Source organism: Gadus chalcogrammus, chromosome 13, assembly GCF_026213295.1.
Source record: "Gadus chalcogrammus isolate NIFS_2021 chromosome 13, NIFS_Gcha_1.0, whole genome shotgun sequence".
NCBI classification, from domain to species: Eukaryota; Metazoa; Chordata; class Actinopteri; order Gadiformes; family Gadidae; genus Gadus; species Gadus chalcogrammus.
The window spans coordinates 22,374,730-22,391,112 of record NC_079424.1 but is presented as its reverse complement, the minus strand read 5'-3'; the positions used below and the strand labels follow the sequence as shown (position 1 = coordinate 22,391,112).

The window sequence follows — 16,383 nt, the reverse complement described above, 5'->3', positions numbered from 1 at the left end:
ATAAACAATTAAGACATGTTAATTAAGAATTTTTAATCAGACTTTTCTAATGTACTTAATCAAATATTGTGAAAGAATACATATCAAATATTAGTTTTAGTTTGAGTTACAAACCTGCTCCTTCTTCAGGAACCATTCCCTGCTCCCCCTCCATCCCTACTCCATCACCACTTTGGGTTCCTGTATAGGAAGAGCCACAAGGGAAAACTGAATGTGACCATTTATTTACTCACTTTTTGAATTGCTATCTTTAAATGTAAAATGTAAATACTTGACACCACTCAATTGAGGTAAACAACAATCACTAGGTCAAATTTGCCAGGTCACCTAAACTGTCCAATAAAACAAATTAAGGGGATAAATGTAAACATCTTACCATTTTCAGTTGGCTGGGGAAACCTTTTAAAGTGCACTGTTGGAAAAATAAATTAACAATTCAAGACTATTTTGGTTGTCTCTAGGTGTGGATACAACATAAGCTCCAGTAGAAGTTTTTTGAACAAATAAAGACATTATTGTGTAATCATCAATACAGTTAGTGAAATACTCACATTTTAGGATTTTGGCATAGACAGACTGCAAGTCCTCTTGTAAGGATGGATCCAGCTGCATCTGCATGCTGCCGAACACTTGGGCTGTGTAGCTTCTTTTGTTTTTCTTCCCTAAAAGCAGCAGAGGAAAGTAGCCCAGTGCAGCAAGCCGGTCCAACTGAAATAATCATTAGCAAATGACAGTGATGAAGTCGGAATATCACAATAGAAAAGTATGGAGATCCATTTTTTTAACATATTGAAACATTATTTTGGGTTGATCTGTGGGCTGTACGGAAAAAAACTGTTGTGCTCAGTCTTATTACTTATTACACACAGAGGGGAGACCAATAGAAAAACCTTAATAAATGTCTGGAATGCTTGATCCCTACTTTGAGTACATCAAGGGGCCCTGTTATAGGTGGGCATTTTTTTCTTGCATGGTTTGGGTTCACTTGCCCCCTTACAGGTAAGAGTCAATGCAAATCAATACAAACTTATAATTCAATCAGAGAGGTACATTGGAGTTGGATATTTGGCCTCATGTCAACACCAAATCGGTGAAAACAGACTTAATATTACTGAAAACAGAGCTTTTAAAGTAGGCTAAGCCCTCCTCTGAGGCGATCTTTTAAAACTCAGTTTTAGGTCTAACAAATTGGCTGGAGATTCAAGCCAATTTGTTAGACCTATGTCGTGTTCACAACAAATAGTCTGCTTCCTTGGTGGGCACCAAGGAATATGTGTTAATTATTTCATTAAATGCATGTGTTATTACGTTATTTAGCGCACATTGTCCGAGCATACACCCTGCAACAGTCTGCTGCTATTGTAACGTGGGCTGACAGGAGGAAAGTAGCACTACACTTAATAGATTATGGCTGTTCAGCTTAGACTGCATGGTATTCCATTTGTATGAAACCTTTTACTAATACTAGGAGGGAACACACAGGCTAAATACTCTCTCTTTAGAATTTCAAGATGGAACATCGATTGTATGCTACTTACCATTTTTAAGCTGGAGTCCATAACATGACTGCTGTTGCAGTGTTTTTTAACCCGAGCCTTATATGCTTTTCCGTGTTCAACAAATAGTTTTCTCTCTCTGACAAGCCGATCTTTATAGGGCTGTTTCGCCTTGCATATTGGGCAGGTCTTGCAGGCCACATACATGGTTTTGCTGCAAGCCACACATGGCTTGATGTTTCGGGCCTTCCCGCTCATTTCTGCAAGAATAGGATGAAGCTATAGTTCTTGATCAAACGAAAGCATTAGACTGTCAAATTTAATGGTTCAGCATGGTGCTATTCAGGTATTAGCAGAGTTATTTCTTTCTTTAAGCCTATTGTATGTTGTTTAAAGGTTTTAAAACTTTTCTTTCAAGTTAAAGGATCATTAGGCCTATAAGTTTATATTTATGTTCGCATTATTCATTTCATTATTTTAAATCACAATAAAACTGTATGCCTAACTCATAAATTCTGCTCTTGTATGATCTGATACCATCTAAGTAACACATTATATAAATGTCTTACCGTTCAAGGTTTAAGTTCGGGAATTATGTCGTTCTTTCAGCATAAAAATAAGTGAACACGCGCTCCTTCAACACCCGCCCCAGCCTCTGCTTCTGATTGGCTCTGACCCATGTAATCTGACATTCGACCAATCACAGCACAGTAGTGCAAGTGCAGTATGGCGTATGTGTTTTTAAACGTTTCTATCATAATTTATTTATTTAAATAAATGAATAAACTTTAAATGTATCCATGAAATATAGTTGTTTCTGTCACACAAACTAATTAAATGCTGACTCATCTATCTAACATTTTATTATTACGCAGTGCATTACGGAACGCACAGCTTTTATTGGCCGGTAATAGGGCATTTGTAAGCTGGTCAACAACGTTTCGTATCGATGCATTGAAAAAGCATATGTCTAAATAACCCAACATGACATGACAAGTGTGTAGAGAAAGTGGCCCCTCTCCCACCTGCATTTCAGCGACAGGCAGTAACAATAAGGTTCTCTAAGGAATCGGAAATGATCAAATTTAATGTTGCATAGCCTACATTGCCAAAGAGGAGTTGCCATTCACCAAATTTAAATCCGAAATGATTCTCATGAAGAAAAATGGATTAAACGTCAACCCGACGTATTGCAATGAGATGGCATCTGCACAATTCATTGCGGTAATAGGCGACCCCTTAAAGCAAAAGACAGCTGCGGACGTCGGAAACGCCACATAGCCTACATGTCCTTCACGATTCACGGCGAGACAGACGTATCATTCTCCAAAGAGTGTGTGATCGTCTACAGCCACATTTCTGCGCATAGGGAGACCGGTCAACATTTTAATTGTTAAATACTTTAAGCACGAAAAAGTTTTATTTTGCTTAATGGTTAATTCGAAATGTTCAATATCAGCTCAGTGAATCACTTTAAACACCTTATTGTTCTTTTTATTTATAATTGTGGTTCAAATAAAGACACCCATTTCTCTTAACCTTATTCTTGTTTAAAAATCATTCACATTATATGAAAGTTATGAACGGAGATATAAAGGTGAACTCATGGCGTCTGGCCCTGTGAAATATTGATAAATGTTAGCCCACCCACCCAAAAGCACCACCAGCGGTCACTGGTCATAATATTTAAATATAATTAACCTACACACAAAGAGTGTGTACGGTATGTTTTCTATTTTGTTCCAATGGGCCTGCGTTCACGTCACTTGACTGCCATGGTTGCAATGGTTGCTTACGACCGCCCCTCTAATCCTTGCATGGCTCTAAAAACCATAGACATTTTATATGCTAAAAACCACGCGGCAAAGGAGCTGCCGTCAATTGGGTTGTTTTTGTCGTAAACTAGGGTCCGATGTTTAAAAAATTGACAGATATTCCAAGGTATCCTTAAAAGGCACGTTGGATGTTTTTATTTTCTGCAGTTTAGTCTTCGCCTATCACCTATTTCTGAAAGCAAAACAACAAGCTCATTGATTTAATGAGGCAGGGTTATTTGAAACAATTAATTAAATATGTGTGAGAGGTCAGTCCTCCTTCTGAGTTTGCTTATGTCTAGTGTACACCCCTACTGTCCACAAGCACCCCCGCCCCTCCCCATATGGATTTAGAGAATTGTTGCCACGTCCCAGTGGGGGTGGTATCATATATATGAAAGAGGGCATTCAATTATACTACAATGATCAATTAGGAGGCCGAAGCCCTAAAGGAAGTGATGCAATAGCCAATAGGTGATTGAGTAAGCTATACCTTAGGGTCTCTTATATATCAAAGGGAGTCTCAAAGGACGTATACGCATCAACCTGTGGCTCCAGCCCTACAGGAAATGACTCAGCAAGTGTTCCATCTCGTTGCACCTCACCCAGCGGCTCGCTTGCAAGATTTTGGCCTGAAGTTCTTCCCAGACCAACACCCTAGCCATCCAACATGCATATCTGAGAATCAGGCCTCTCTTTAATAATGACAAAAAGTTATGAGAGAAACACACATTAACTTTTTGTTATCTCATAAGCGGCGTGGTGCCGGCTCCTTTTGACCTTTTGACCCCCTTCAAAAACGTGGCCACAGGCCAGCTGTGTCTACACACCTTTAGCCACAAATGTACACCTCCATCCCACAAAAAATGGGGACTAGAAACTAACCTCTGTCTTATGTACATTTACTGTACTGTTGGAGGTCACGCCCCTTTGCCGACCTTTTCGAGATAGCTAGGGATGCTAACATTTTTACACACATTTCCCGGGGCCCCGTGTACGACATATCCGAGATTTGGAGTTCTAGCCCTTAGAGAAAAAAAGTTTTCCCAAATGGAGTGTCATTTGGACAAAGCCCCTCAGAAGTGTAGCCTGCAAGACCTAATGGTTCAGAATGTGGTGGAAAAACAGTTTTTGAGATAGGAAGGTCCTACCGCCCTGAAATTTTAATACCTTATTCTAGGGCCTAACTGGGACCTCCGCACCGAAACTTGGCCCGGTCGGACCCCGAGGGGAGGAAGGGGGGGCCCTTCCTGCCCGAGACTTGGCCCGGTCAGACCCCGAGGGCAGGCCCCCCCTTCCTGCCCTCGGGGTCCGACCGGGCCAAGTTACGGTGCGGGGGTCCCAGTTAGGCCCTAGAATATGGTATTCAAATTTCAGGGCGGTAGGACCTTCCTATCTCAAAAACTTTTTTTCCACCACATTCTGAACCATTAGGTCTCGCAGGCAACACTTCTGAAGGGGCTTTGTCCAAATGACAGTCCATTTGGGAAAACTTTTTTTCCTATGGGCTAGAACTACAAATCTTGCATATGTCGTTCTCGGGGCCCCGGGAAATGTGTGTCAACATTTTAGCATCCCTAGCTATCTCGAAAAGGCTGGAAAAGGGGCGTGACCTCCAACAGTACAGTCAATGTACATAAGACAGAGGTTAGTTTCTAGGCCCCATTTTTTGCGGGATGGAGGTGTACATTTGTGGCTTAATGTGTGTAGACACCGCTGGCCTGTGGCCACGTCTTTGAAGTCTGGGGTCAAAAGGTCAAAAGGAGCCGGCACCACGCCGCTTATGAGATAACAAAAAGTGAATCTGTATTTCTCTCATTACATTTTGTCATTATTGAAGAGAGGCCTGATTCTCAGATATGCATATTGGACTGTTAGGGTATAGGTCTGGGAAGAACTTCAGGCCAAAATCTTGCAAGCGAGCCGCTGGGTGCAGGTGCAACGAGATGGAGCACTTGCTGAGCCTGGACTTTCATAATCTTCGCTCTGTGAATGTAAAGGATGTTTGGTCGGATGTTACGACAAAGAATCATAATGTGAATGGGAATATTCTATAAATCTCTTGATATCATCTTTCGTCTCAACACTTCTGCTGCAGCCACTTAAAGTCTCACTCCGAGAACCTTAAAATATGAATCAATCCATTAGAAGTATGAAAATATGTTCCCGGTGGTGCAACAAAGCAAACAAGGTGTCCTTTGACATCTACGTTTCGAGACGATTGCAACAGTGCCACACATGATCATATTTGAATATGTTTCGGGGTAGTAATTAGCTGTCGATTTTGGAGGCCTTTATCAATAATGACCAGCTATAGATTTGCTTCCCGATGGAGATTTTTGACAAATTACATGTTAATTAGCATCTACACGTTAAGCTGAGTCCAATGAGATCAAGCTCGGCCTCTTGCTACACCGAGATCATGTCCTAGACCTAGGTGTACCATGTAAAATACATGTTACCATTAGCTAGAGTGTCGTTCTTGGTGTCATTGGACTCAGCTCAACGTGTAGATGCTAAATAACATGTCATTTGTGACAAATCTTTATCGGGAAGCAAATCAATAGCTGCTCAGTATTGATTAAGGCCTCCAATTTCGACAGCTAATTACTACCATTAAACATGTTCGAATATGCTCATGTGTGGCACCGTTGCAATCGCCTGGAAGCGTAGATGTTGAAGGACATCTTGTTCGTCCTCTTACCCCACCGGAAAGATATTTACATGCTTCTGATTGACTAATGAATTGATTCAGCTATTCCCCCAGAAGTCTGGGGTCAAAAGGTCAAAAGGAGACAGCACCACGCCGGGGTGGAACCAGATCTCGGGCAACATGTTTAGGGAAAATATTATTTTGTTTTATCACCTATTGTCTGTACATTAGGCCTAAATGTATTGTATGCCCTTTGTTATTATTGGGTAAATAAGTGTTGCTGTAGCCATATGAACTACGTTTATCATTATTATTTAATAGGCTAATTAATAGACGAGATGGTACATTAGCCTACGTAAGTGGGTCCCAGAAGATGAGGGGCTATGGCACAAAATAGTTTGAGAGAGGCTGGTCTAGAGTAGAGGAAACGTTCGTGTTTTTCTGAGAAATTGTAAGTGTATCAATAAAAAAAATCCCATCATGGGAATTAACTTCCGGTCTACGCATTCGCAGTTCAGCGCCACATTGCTTGGTTATTGCATTCAGCCGGATATCATTGTAGCCCTGCGTTAAAATTAAAATTATTATTATTACCTTGTTATTTCCTTACCTATAGTCTATGGTTAAAATACATTAACATAACATGAATGTTTAAATGCCCCTTTTCTGGGAGGCTTTCTGTTAGGCAACGTACAGCGTGCAACCGGAAGATGGGTGCGCGAGAGACTTATTTCTCAAGACGACCATGGCGGGTCGAAAGACGTCTCAAAGGACATCTTCAAACTTTGAAATCAGTGATTCTGACGATGAAAATGAAGAAATATCCAAAGTTATTAGGAATCTGGATGCTAAGCTTCAAGAGAAAGAGGTAAAGTAACAATCAAATCAACTGACTATTTTTTGCAAATGTACGACGGGCCACACATGAAGATGTTTTTTTTTTTTTTGCCGTGACGAGATTAAAGTCGACACGTCGATTTTAAAGTCAAAATGTCGAGATTGAACTCGAAATGTCGAGAATAAAGTTGAAATATTATGTCCACTTTAATCTCTATTCGTACAGTTCAAATTAGTTGGGAGGGATTGCAACCGCTCCACGGGCCTGCACTGAATCCAATGGCTTGTGTAGAAAATTTGGTAAAATTGTATTTCAGAATCGGTTTTAACAAGGGAAATGGGCAGATACAAGGATACTATAGTCGCTATATTGTTTGGATGGAGGCCTACACCACAAACAATGACCCCAGGGTTATTGCCGACCTCGTGTCATCCGCTGCACGCTTGGGAGGAGGCCCGGAGCGTCTGCGTGCTGACGGAGGAAAACGGACGCGTCGAGATTAAAGTCGATATGATGTTTCAACTTTATTCTCGACATTTCGAGTTTAAAGTCGACACGTCGAGATTAAAGTCGACATGAAATTTCAACTTTATTATCGACATTCGAGTTCGATGTCGACATGTTGACTTTAAAGTCGACGTGTCGATTTAAATCTCGTCACGGCAAAAAAAAAAAAGAATTATTCACGTGTGGCCCTAATACTCCGTCGTACAACCCAGGAGTCTGATGTAACGTGCAATCTTTCCATCACCTATATAGAGCCGTGAGCCGGCGCTTCAATGGCGAAAACGAGACCAATTTGGGAGGCTGATTGGAAAGAGTCACGGTTCATCAAAAAGTATGTAAATCAAAATCCTACTGCATCACTTTTTTTTTTTACTTTCTTTTTACATTGAAATCTATAAAGACAATTCTTGTCTTCCTAGTGTACTCCTCCACACGTCAGGCACAGTCATCAAATATTGGTGAAGAACATGTGGAAGACGGCACAGGTAATCTCTTCTGTCAGAATCACTTTTTTGCTACAGTTTTTCCTCCATTCAGTGTGTGCGTGCGCGTGTGTATGTGTATTTTTCGTGTTGTGCAAAGTGAACTTCGAAATTAGGAATGCAATATTTATTCAAAGCCCACACCTTTGGTGACATGTATGTATGAATGAATGTGTATGTGTTTCTATGCAGGCCCATTGACCTCTGAGTTACAAGAGACCCACAACATGATTGGTAAGCATATATTTTAAAATCATAAAGCCACCATAACTGCACATTTTTTGGGGATAATATTATCCAGTCAATTAAGTAATCTGTGCTAGAGTGTTTTTTCCATAAGTACGGTATTCAAAACCAACCTATAAGTGAATATCACAATATTTTAGTTGGTTTACAATTTAAGAAATGTAATACTTTCCTTTTCTGCATGACATTTAGGTTAAATAATCATAAACCTTAATTTCGAAAGATCAGATTGTTTACTTAAAGCAATATAGGTGAACATTAATCGTACCTTCAGGTTTGCACAATGTCACTCAGTGCTTTTAATTAGCCACATAAATGTACAGTATATGTGGTTGTAGTGGAAGCCTCACAGCCCTTTGGGAGTCGGTCAGATTATTAATTTCCATCCGTCCCCTGCCTCTCTTCTCCTTCCCCGTTTCATATTTGTAGTACTTGTACTTTTGTACAAGTACTGGCTTTTTCTGCCATTTTCCCTCACACACACAAGACATAGGTCTTGGCCTAGTGTACCCTGTGTTCCCACTTACCCTCTGCCAGATCGTCATTGTCACCATATTGTAAATAACTGTAATTATCCTAATTTCCCAAGACCTTCATATACAGGAGCTGCAGCAAATGCTCGATGCAGTTGGGGAGGATGTTGCCGGAGGCTCCACAGAAGCCTCATCCTCTTCATCTCAAACATGGAGCAGCATACGTCAGGCATTATCGGGAGAAAGATGGCGAAATGCTAGACCTCAGCTTCTTGAAGCCATGCTGGAAGCAGGAAGGGGTCCCGAAGGGCTTTTGCCAACTGTGCAATGTTAAAGAGGCAGTCATAGCTGCACTGACTGCCTGCCAAACACATGTTGTGCTCTCAGTGCGACATCACTGTACATCGGCAATACAGTTTTGCATAACCGATCTTCGGTTGTCGGGAGCAGTCACAGAGCCCTTCCTCCAACGGATATCTTGTCCATGATGCGAGTGGTGAGCCAACACTGGGCGAAGAAGGTAGTTATGTGTATTCACTTTTTATGGAATAATTTTCCAATCATAATGGTAGAGAAGTAACCAATATCCCTCTCTTTTCGATAGTACGTCTCCTTCCATTTGCGTTGCCCAAAAGCATTTGCAGCTGTAAGGCCTGAAATGTGTCAGTCAGTGGTGGGCAAAAAATTATCTTGGTCAACATGAATGGTAACATATCTTTGAATACTTACATAAATGAACATGAATTTTCTTACTATATATATATATATATGACTTGTTTTTAATTGCTGTTTTTTGTTTCAACAGGTCGCTATGATCTCTCTGTTCCACTGCTGACATGTGAAAGTTGCAAATGCGAAATGGACACCACAGATTATAGGACCTTATATTAAATGGTTACTGGCCTGGGACAATTGATTTCCAGACAGTGTTTGCTATTGAGGTTTTCTCTTCATTTGAAGACCTTAAAATCTGTGATCCTGGTCTGAGTAGACATGCATTTGTCCGACTGTTGGAAAAGTCGCTCATTTCCGTGCTGGCAGGGTAATTCACATTTTGGAAAATGTTATTGTACTTAATTTTAGGAGTATCTAAGTTGATTAACATCTTACAAGCATGATCATTGCATGTTAGGTATTATACTTATTATCATGGTTTGTCTCTCCCACAAGTCAAGTAATTGATGCTTTTGACATTTATCTTGCATTTATTAATTAATATCTATTAGGTTGGCACAGTCTCGTCCGAAAATCTCCAGAAGAGTTTTTGGAGTGGACATATTGCCGGCACGAGATTGAGTTACTTCTAGGCGATGACATTTCTCCTGTCCTGCTTGTGGAGATGATATGGTGGCAGTGTCTTTGGATGGCAACAGGGAAAATGTACCGCTTCAATCGCAAGGGGGTAAGTATAACGATAGTAAAATGGACATTATGTACATTTATACTTCAGTACAGCAAGTAATGAGAAGCTATTGTCACATTTGGTGCTGTTACAAGCCTTATTTTTCCTGCTCTCTGTCACGTTTCAAAATCCATGGCATGTCCCAAGTGAAACAGTTTTAGATGATCAACTGTCCAACAATAAAGTGAATGTACAGATTGGTGCAGAATTGTTGGGTCAAATTCACTGTTAAATTTGATAGGGCAATTGGACAGGAAAGCCAGTGAGATGGCTCTGTTGTTCCATCTGTATTGAAAGTGATGCTTTACTTTTTCCTTGAAATCAAATCCAATGGAGAGTTCACCCTACAACTAGAATTACATGTCTGGAGGCCCTGTAGGATCAGTTAAACTGCTTTCTTTCTCAATAGGGCAGATGAATCCCCCTACTTTGAAGGGACTTTTGTCGCCAAAGACACTGAAGTGGAGGCATTTGTGTCAAGGATTCAGCCATCAAGTCAAACTGTTGAGTTTACAACTGTTTTCTTTTAACATTTTGATTGTGATAAGTTCGTGTTAGATTGCTGTAAAATGCATAAGATGCCGTCACTTTTTGGAATAGGTGAACTTTTTCTTGTTTCAATAGGCACCTGGACGCCCATCCTGTTGTAAATCCACGTTTAAAGCAGGCAGGGAGGCTACCAGAAAGTCTGAGCCCAGACTGGACGAAGAGGGCATGATGACATCCGGCTGCAGGCACTGCATTCTCTTCAGTGGTACCAAACAAAATGCCATACTAAAATAATCTTTTGACATTTCATTACCAGCTATGATTCATAAGTAAGATGCACTTCGGTAATTTGTGTGTATATTGTAATATCCATACAGTAGTTCATTTAACACATTCAAAGGAGTCTATCTCTGTTTTGGATACAGGCCTCAACAGTTGTCGAGGAGAAATATTTGCCTACCCTCTGTACTACAGCAGAATCTTGGTGAAAAACACAAGATAGAGTTGTTTGCACAGACGTTAGGTGTAAATACTACCCATAGGTGCAGAGGGTAGTTGAGAAATTGCCAGAGCTGCAGTATGTCCTGCAAATGCGACCATTTCTATCCGTGATGCATGCGAAAGGGTCACTCAACAAGATGTAGGTAAATATCAAATTGTAATTTATGATGGTAACTGTACAAGGTATATTTTCATGACTTAATTCTATTTATTTTTATTCTTGGCAGGTTGAGTGGAGTGGTCGCAACCAGAAGGGGTCAGGTAGGGTGGTGATGACATTTTTAACTGTAATAATAATAAAAAAAGAATGCTTAGTATTCAGTATCATTTAAAATGATCACTAGTCACGGCTGGCTGCAGGGGGACTATCTTCAAATAGCACAAATTCTCAGTCCATGTTCTATGAACATGCATCTAATATGAGCTGTATGGGTAGTTCATGTTTTTAGTTTGTGTCAGCATGAGGCTCAACCATGAGGCCAGATGACTCGACTCCAACGACCTCCTTGCTATGGAAAGGCAAACATATTTGGTGGGAATCGGATCAGGAGATGAACTTGGGATTCATTCTAAAATTGAATATTTGGCCTGATGGTGGCACTGGTCATGGGGTTACAAACAGAGTTAATCTAGGGGTAATGAATCTGCACAGCAATTAAAAAAAGATATTCATGGGAAGATATTAGAGTTCAATTAACAGCCACGATTTGCATTTAGTATGAGCTATTCAGGAATGTAATACATTTCTTTAGGTCTGACAGGTGTGAGGAAGTGGAAAATGGTAAATTCTTACCTCTCACGTGTAGCGACTACCACCAAATACATGAAAAAAGCAAGTGAGTAACAGATTTAAAAGTTTCTTCCATTTGCGGCTCGTTCTCTGTTCCAAGTAAATTCCTAAAGAGTAAAACTAGGTCTTTCAGGACGCACCGACATGATAACTCTTCATGCTCGTGGTTGGAACATGGGAAAGGTGAAAGTCTTGCACAGATACCTCGCCAAAAGATATGTCAAGGTACTTTTTTATATATATACAATATAATATACAACTTAAGACGTACACATGTACAGAAGAGTTTGGCTGCAACACCCTTTTTATATCAACAGGATACTCTGAGATAATGTGTTTTCATCATTTTAGCAGACATGATGTATACCCATTTTCAAATGTCTGTGATGAAACATGTTAATTGTTTATTTACTGAATTTGTTAATACATTTTTAATTTGCATTTATACTTTATTGTTCGGTAGTACATATAGACAAGATATTTGTAGAAAGAGGGAGTGGGTGACAAAGTTCTGCCTGGAAATGATCAGAGGAAATTATTATATCACACCTCTTAACCACCAAGATCACTTTAGAGGTTGTTTCTTGTGATTCAATATTTTGTGGGTAAGGTGATTGTTGGTGTTGCATGCTTTCATTTGATTGGTCCATTTGCCACTGAAGGACTTGCACTGGATGAATTTACTGACCAATGTCTCTTTGTTTTTATTGTCGCCAACACTCCTTACTGCTGCTAAAACTCCTCAAATTGAAAACCCTACTTTATTGAACAAGTAAACACTTAATGAAGGTCTTGTTCAGAAAATAATGCATATACATATTTGCAGTCTAAGCAGAGGGCAGTTGCTGTGGGCGAGGAACTCCAAAACCTTTTGACGACAATGCAGACAACTCAAGTGGAGATGAAGCAGTGGGTGAAGGAGGTTGAGGAGTGGGCTGCATCCAGTGAGTTTTTCTGTTGCTACAAAATAATGTATTTACTTCATCTGTTTCATTAGACATTTAAGGAAACGGTGTTAAATGAAAATGAATGTTTACATTAAGGTCCAAAGTCCACCAATTGCCAGGACCAACAGGGGCTGCAGCGGGTCATGGAGGGCCTTGTCCTAAAGATCAAGCAGCGTAAAGCTGAGCTGTACAGAGACATAGGTATGTATTTATATAGGTAGTAGTAGGATGATTGTTTTGAAATAAAGCATCTTATATTTGTGGCACAGTAATAAAATATTTTAAATATATATTGTCCCTGCTTTGCTTTATAGACATAATAAAGATCGCAGGCCAAAACGGGACCTTATTGCGAAGGAGAAACACAAACTGGAGGAGTCAATTGCTTCGTACAACAGTCTTGTACCTGACACGGCGGCTGTTGATACAGCAGATGCCATTCTGAGTCAGGAATTCCCCATTTGGCCATGGGATTCTGGTATATGCATTTTTATTCACGTAAAACGTATTAGTGTATTTATTTGCTTTACACAATGTCCCTTTTGTATTTTGTCTATTCCCCAGGAATAGTAGAAGTTCATTTTTAAAAAATTCTCAAGTTTGTTTTAACTTCATCATAATTACTTTGTTGTAGCATCCACAATCCCCCTCGAGACCAAGAAGGTGGTTTTTGACAAAACCATGCTGCTGTCTCGACTCCAGGAAGAGGATGGGATTCTCATTAAGGAGATGAGGAACCACTGCCGCTACCTGACTGGATCCTCAAAAGCGGTCAAAAGAGAGATCCATCAGATTGAGGAGGACCTGTCTAAACACAGTAGGCATTTAACTGAAACACTGACACGTTTAAGTATTGGAATGCAAAGGGATTCAGTGGTCACAAATGTATACAACTCACATACAGTATCACTTTTACTTTTCTCATGAATCTAATATAGCCCCTTTTCCCATTTTAGGCTCTCCTCCTCCTAACATGTCCTTGCAGGCCTATGAGGGGCTGAAGTGCTTGTTGCAACAAAACTCCAGGGGTTGACCAAACGGATGGATGAGGGCCTTCACTACATACAGGTTAGTATACTTCATGCAGACCATTTTCTGAGAAATACACACTTGCTTTGGTTGTTTTGAGTGCAACTAATTTAAATTGGTGAGAGGCATGTTCTTTGCAATCCATCTACACATAAAACCAATTTATAGATTCAAACAGTGCCACATTTATAACATATACAAAATATAAGAAGGTTGTCTGACATATAACACAATACAAGAAATTAAGACATTAACAACATTGATATATGATCCCCTTAATATGTGTATTTGGTTTAAATTAATGAGTATAGAGATCCCTTACTACATGACCGAAAGTATATTTTTGATGATTCATCAGTTCTCTTTCTTTGATGTTCAGGCATAGAATATAAATCATCCGAAACAGCAGTGCGTAAATAAACGCTTGGCACACTGTCTGTAAATACTGCATATCAGGTCAAATGCCTGAAAGAATATCTCATTAAAGATTTCATTACTTATAATCTTAAATCACTGTTTACTCTAAAATTCTGTAATATTACCTTGTAGGTAGTTATACAAATTGATTTATCTACTGTTAACATTGCAATGCTGTCAGAAGACAAGACTGGATGCAAACCATGACAATAACTTGTGCTTTTACGTACAGGAATGTATTGACAGACCCCACTGCGCTTCAGGAAGAGATTGAAGGCATAGAGGAGATGGAGGAGGAGGAGGAGGGGGAGATTCCATTGTCCCTTGACGAGACTGACTCTGACGATGCTGAATAACGCGTCTCTGCAGGAGCAGATTGAGCGGAAGGAGGGATAATTTGAAAAGATATGTTGTAAAATGTTTAACTGGCCTCATCGCATAATATAATCTATAAAACAAACTGTTCAAAATGTTGTGTTGAGCTTGTGATCTTGTTGCAATCTGTAATGTCTCAGCAAAAGTGTGGTGATAGTTTTACATAGCCTATGTATGTTTGAGAGTACACAGGTGTGCTGTATTGAGTGGCTTATGTGTTCTATATATATCTATGGGGCTAACAACAACCTTAGCGAACGTAAGAGTCACGTGACGCGTTTTTTGTCACGTGGCAAAAAAACGTAGGCATGTCGCATGTTTAAAGCCTTTATTTTATTAATTAAAAATTAAAATATACATTATCTATATCGATAATTATTGTAGTTATAATATAATAAGTTGACCATAGCTTTATTCTATTATCGTTATAACAAGATCTGTATCTGACCATTGACCATCAACTCGGTAATTCTATGAATGAAATTCATAGACGCAAGGCCATGGACCGTACGCCACCCTATCGCCATTCTCCCATCTTGAATTTAATCGACCATTCTTGTTACCTCGAGGAAGTCTGGTGGTCTCCGTATAATAAATAATAAATGTATTTATTTATTTACTAAACGGCTCTTCTCAATGCCGTGGAACGCTCCGTGCACTTGCATGGGCCTTCCCGACTTCCGGCGGTGAATTATCTTTTCCTTCCGGGCTTAAAGTTGTTTTAAAGTTGTTAATTAAATATCGTTACACGGTTACGTAATATAGCATATCAGCTAAGAAAAAGGTTGTATAGCCATAATTTAAACGGCATGCGAGCTGCTGTTTTCAGCGTTCATAGCAACCATGTTTTTTCTGTCGAGAGCTAAAATATTCTTCGTCATAACTATCAAACCCAAATACTAAAATATCCTATTGTCCGCCTCCGCCATTTCACGGAAAAATATCCTATTACCTCTCGTTTTGGATAAATTCCAATGGGTCGTAATCTGTGGCGGAACAAACCACCTACGTGGTCGTATTTTCCGAGAGGACAGGCTGATACTGGACATTGATTGGTTTGTAGGTGGGCGTGAGTCTGACGTCACCGTTCACCGGTAGAGTATAGCCTTCATGAATGAATGAAGAAAGATGTGAACATAATTTCCTGCAGCTCAGTTCAGGCAGCCGCCCAGACAACGCACACTTCCCGCTTTGACCACAGCTATAGCCCTAGATAAAGAAATCAACAAAGCAACGCCCGCTCCTACAGTTGCCCCGTCAGCAGCTAATTTCTCCTCTTGTGACATGTTGATATAACGTGGACTATTAACATTACAATCAAACGTACGCTTCCCCGAGAGATAGGCCTATGCCTATATACTGACAATAATGTGTTATCGAAATTTAACGTAGCCTATTAAGGATACCATTCAATTAAATGTAGCTTAATCCAAGAGGTATCTTAAATAAATAACAACAAAAATGTTGAGAACGAACCTATTTGCAATATGTTCAATAAGACGTAATCAGGGACAAAATAACGTTAAATGAAACGTTTCCCGAAAGGGAAATATGCCTTGATGACAATAATGTGCTATACGTTGACATTTAACATATTTGGGATACGTTTCAACCAAACATAATCCTAGAGGTAAATTAATGGCAAAAAATAGGTTGACAACGAACGTATTTGCGATATGTTCAATAACATGTATCCACAGCCAAGATGCGTTTTTCAGACAAAATACGTTAAATTAAACGTTCCCTGAAAGGGAGATATGCCTTAATGACAATAATGTGCTATACGTTGACATTTAACCTATCTGGGATACGTTTCAACCAAACATAATCCTAGAGGTTAATGGCAAAACAATAGGCTGACAACGAACGTAGGCATATTGGCGATATGTTCAATAAAACGTATTCACGGCCAAGATACCTTTTT

At 39.8% G+C, this 16,383-nt stretch overlaps 1 protein-coding gene across 1 annotated transcript; it reads left to right on the top strand.

Moving 5' to 3' along the window:
* The first annotated feature begins 6,474 nt into the window (after positions 1-6,474).
* LOC130401501 (uncharacterized) lies at positions 6,475-13,671 on the top strand. Its single transcript, XM_056605310.1, has 12 exons — positions 6,475-6,831; positions 7,561-7,639; positions 7,728-7,793; positions 7,983-8,024; positions 8,626-8,733; positions 11,708-11,737; positions 11,825-11,916; positions 12,518-12,635; positions 12,735-12,839; positions 12,964-13,116; positions 13,273-13,455; positions 13,595-13,671. The coding sequence occupies exons 1-12, from the start codon at positions 6,709-6,711 to the stop codon at positions 13,669-13,671; spliced, it is 1,176 nt and encodes a 391-aa protein (XP_056461285.1). The 5' UTR covers positions 6,475-6,708.
* The last annotated feature ends 2,712 nt before the right edge of the window (positions 13,672-16,383 follow it).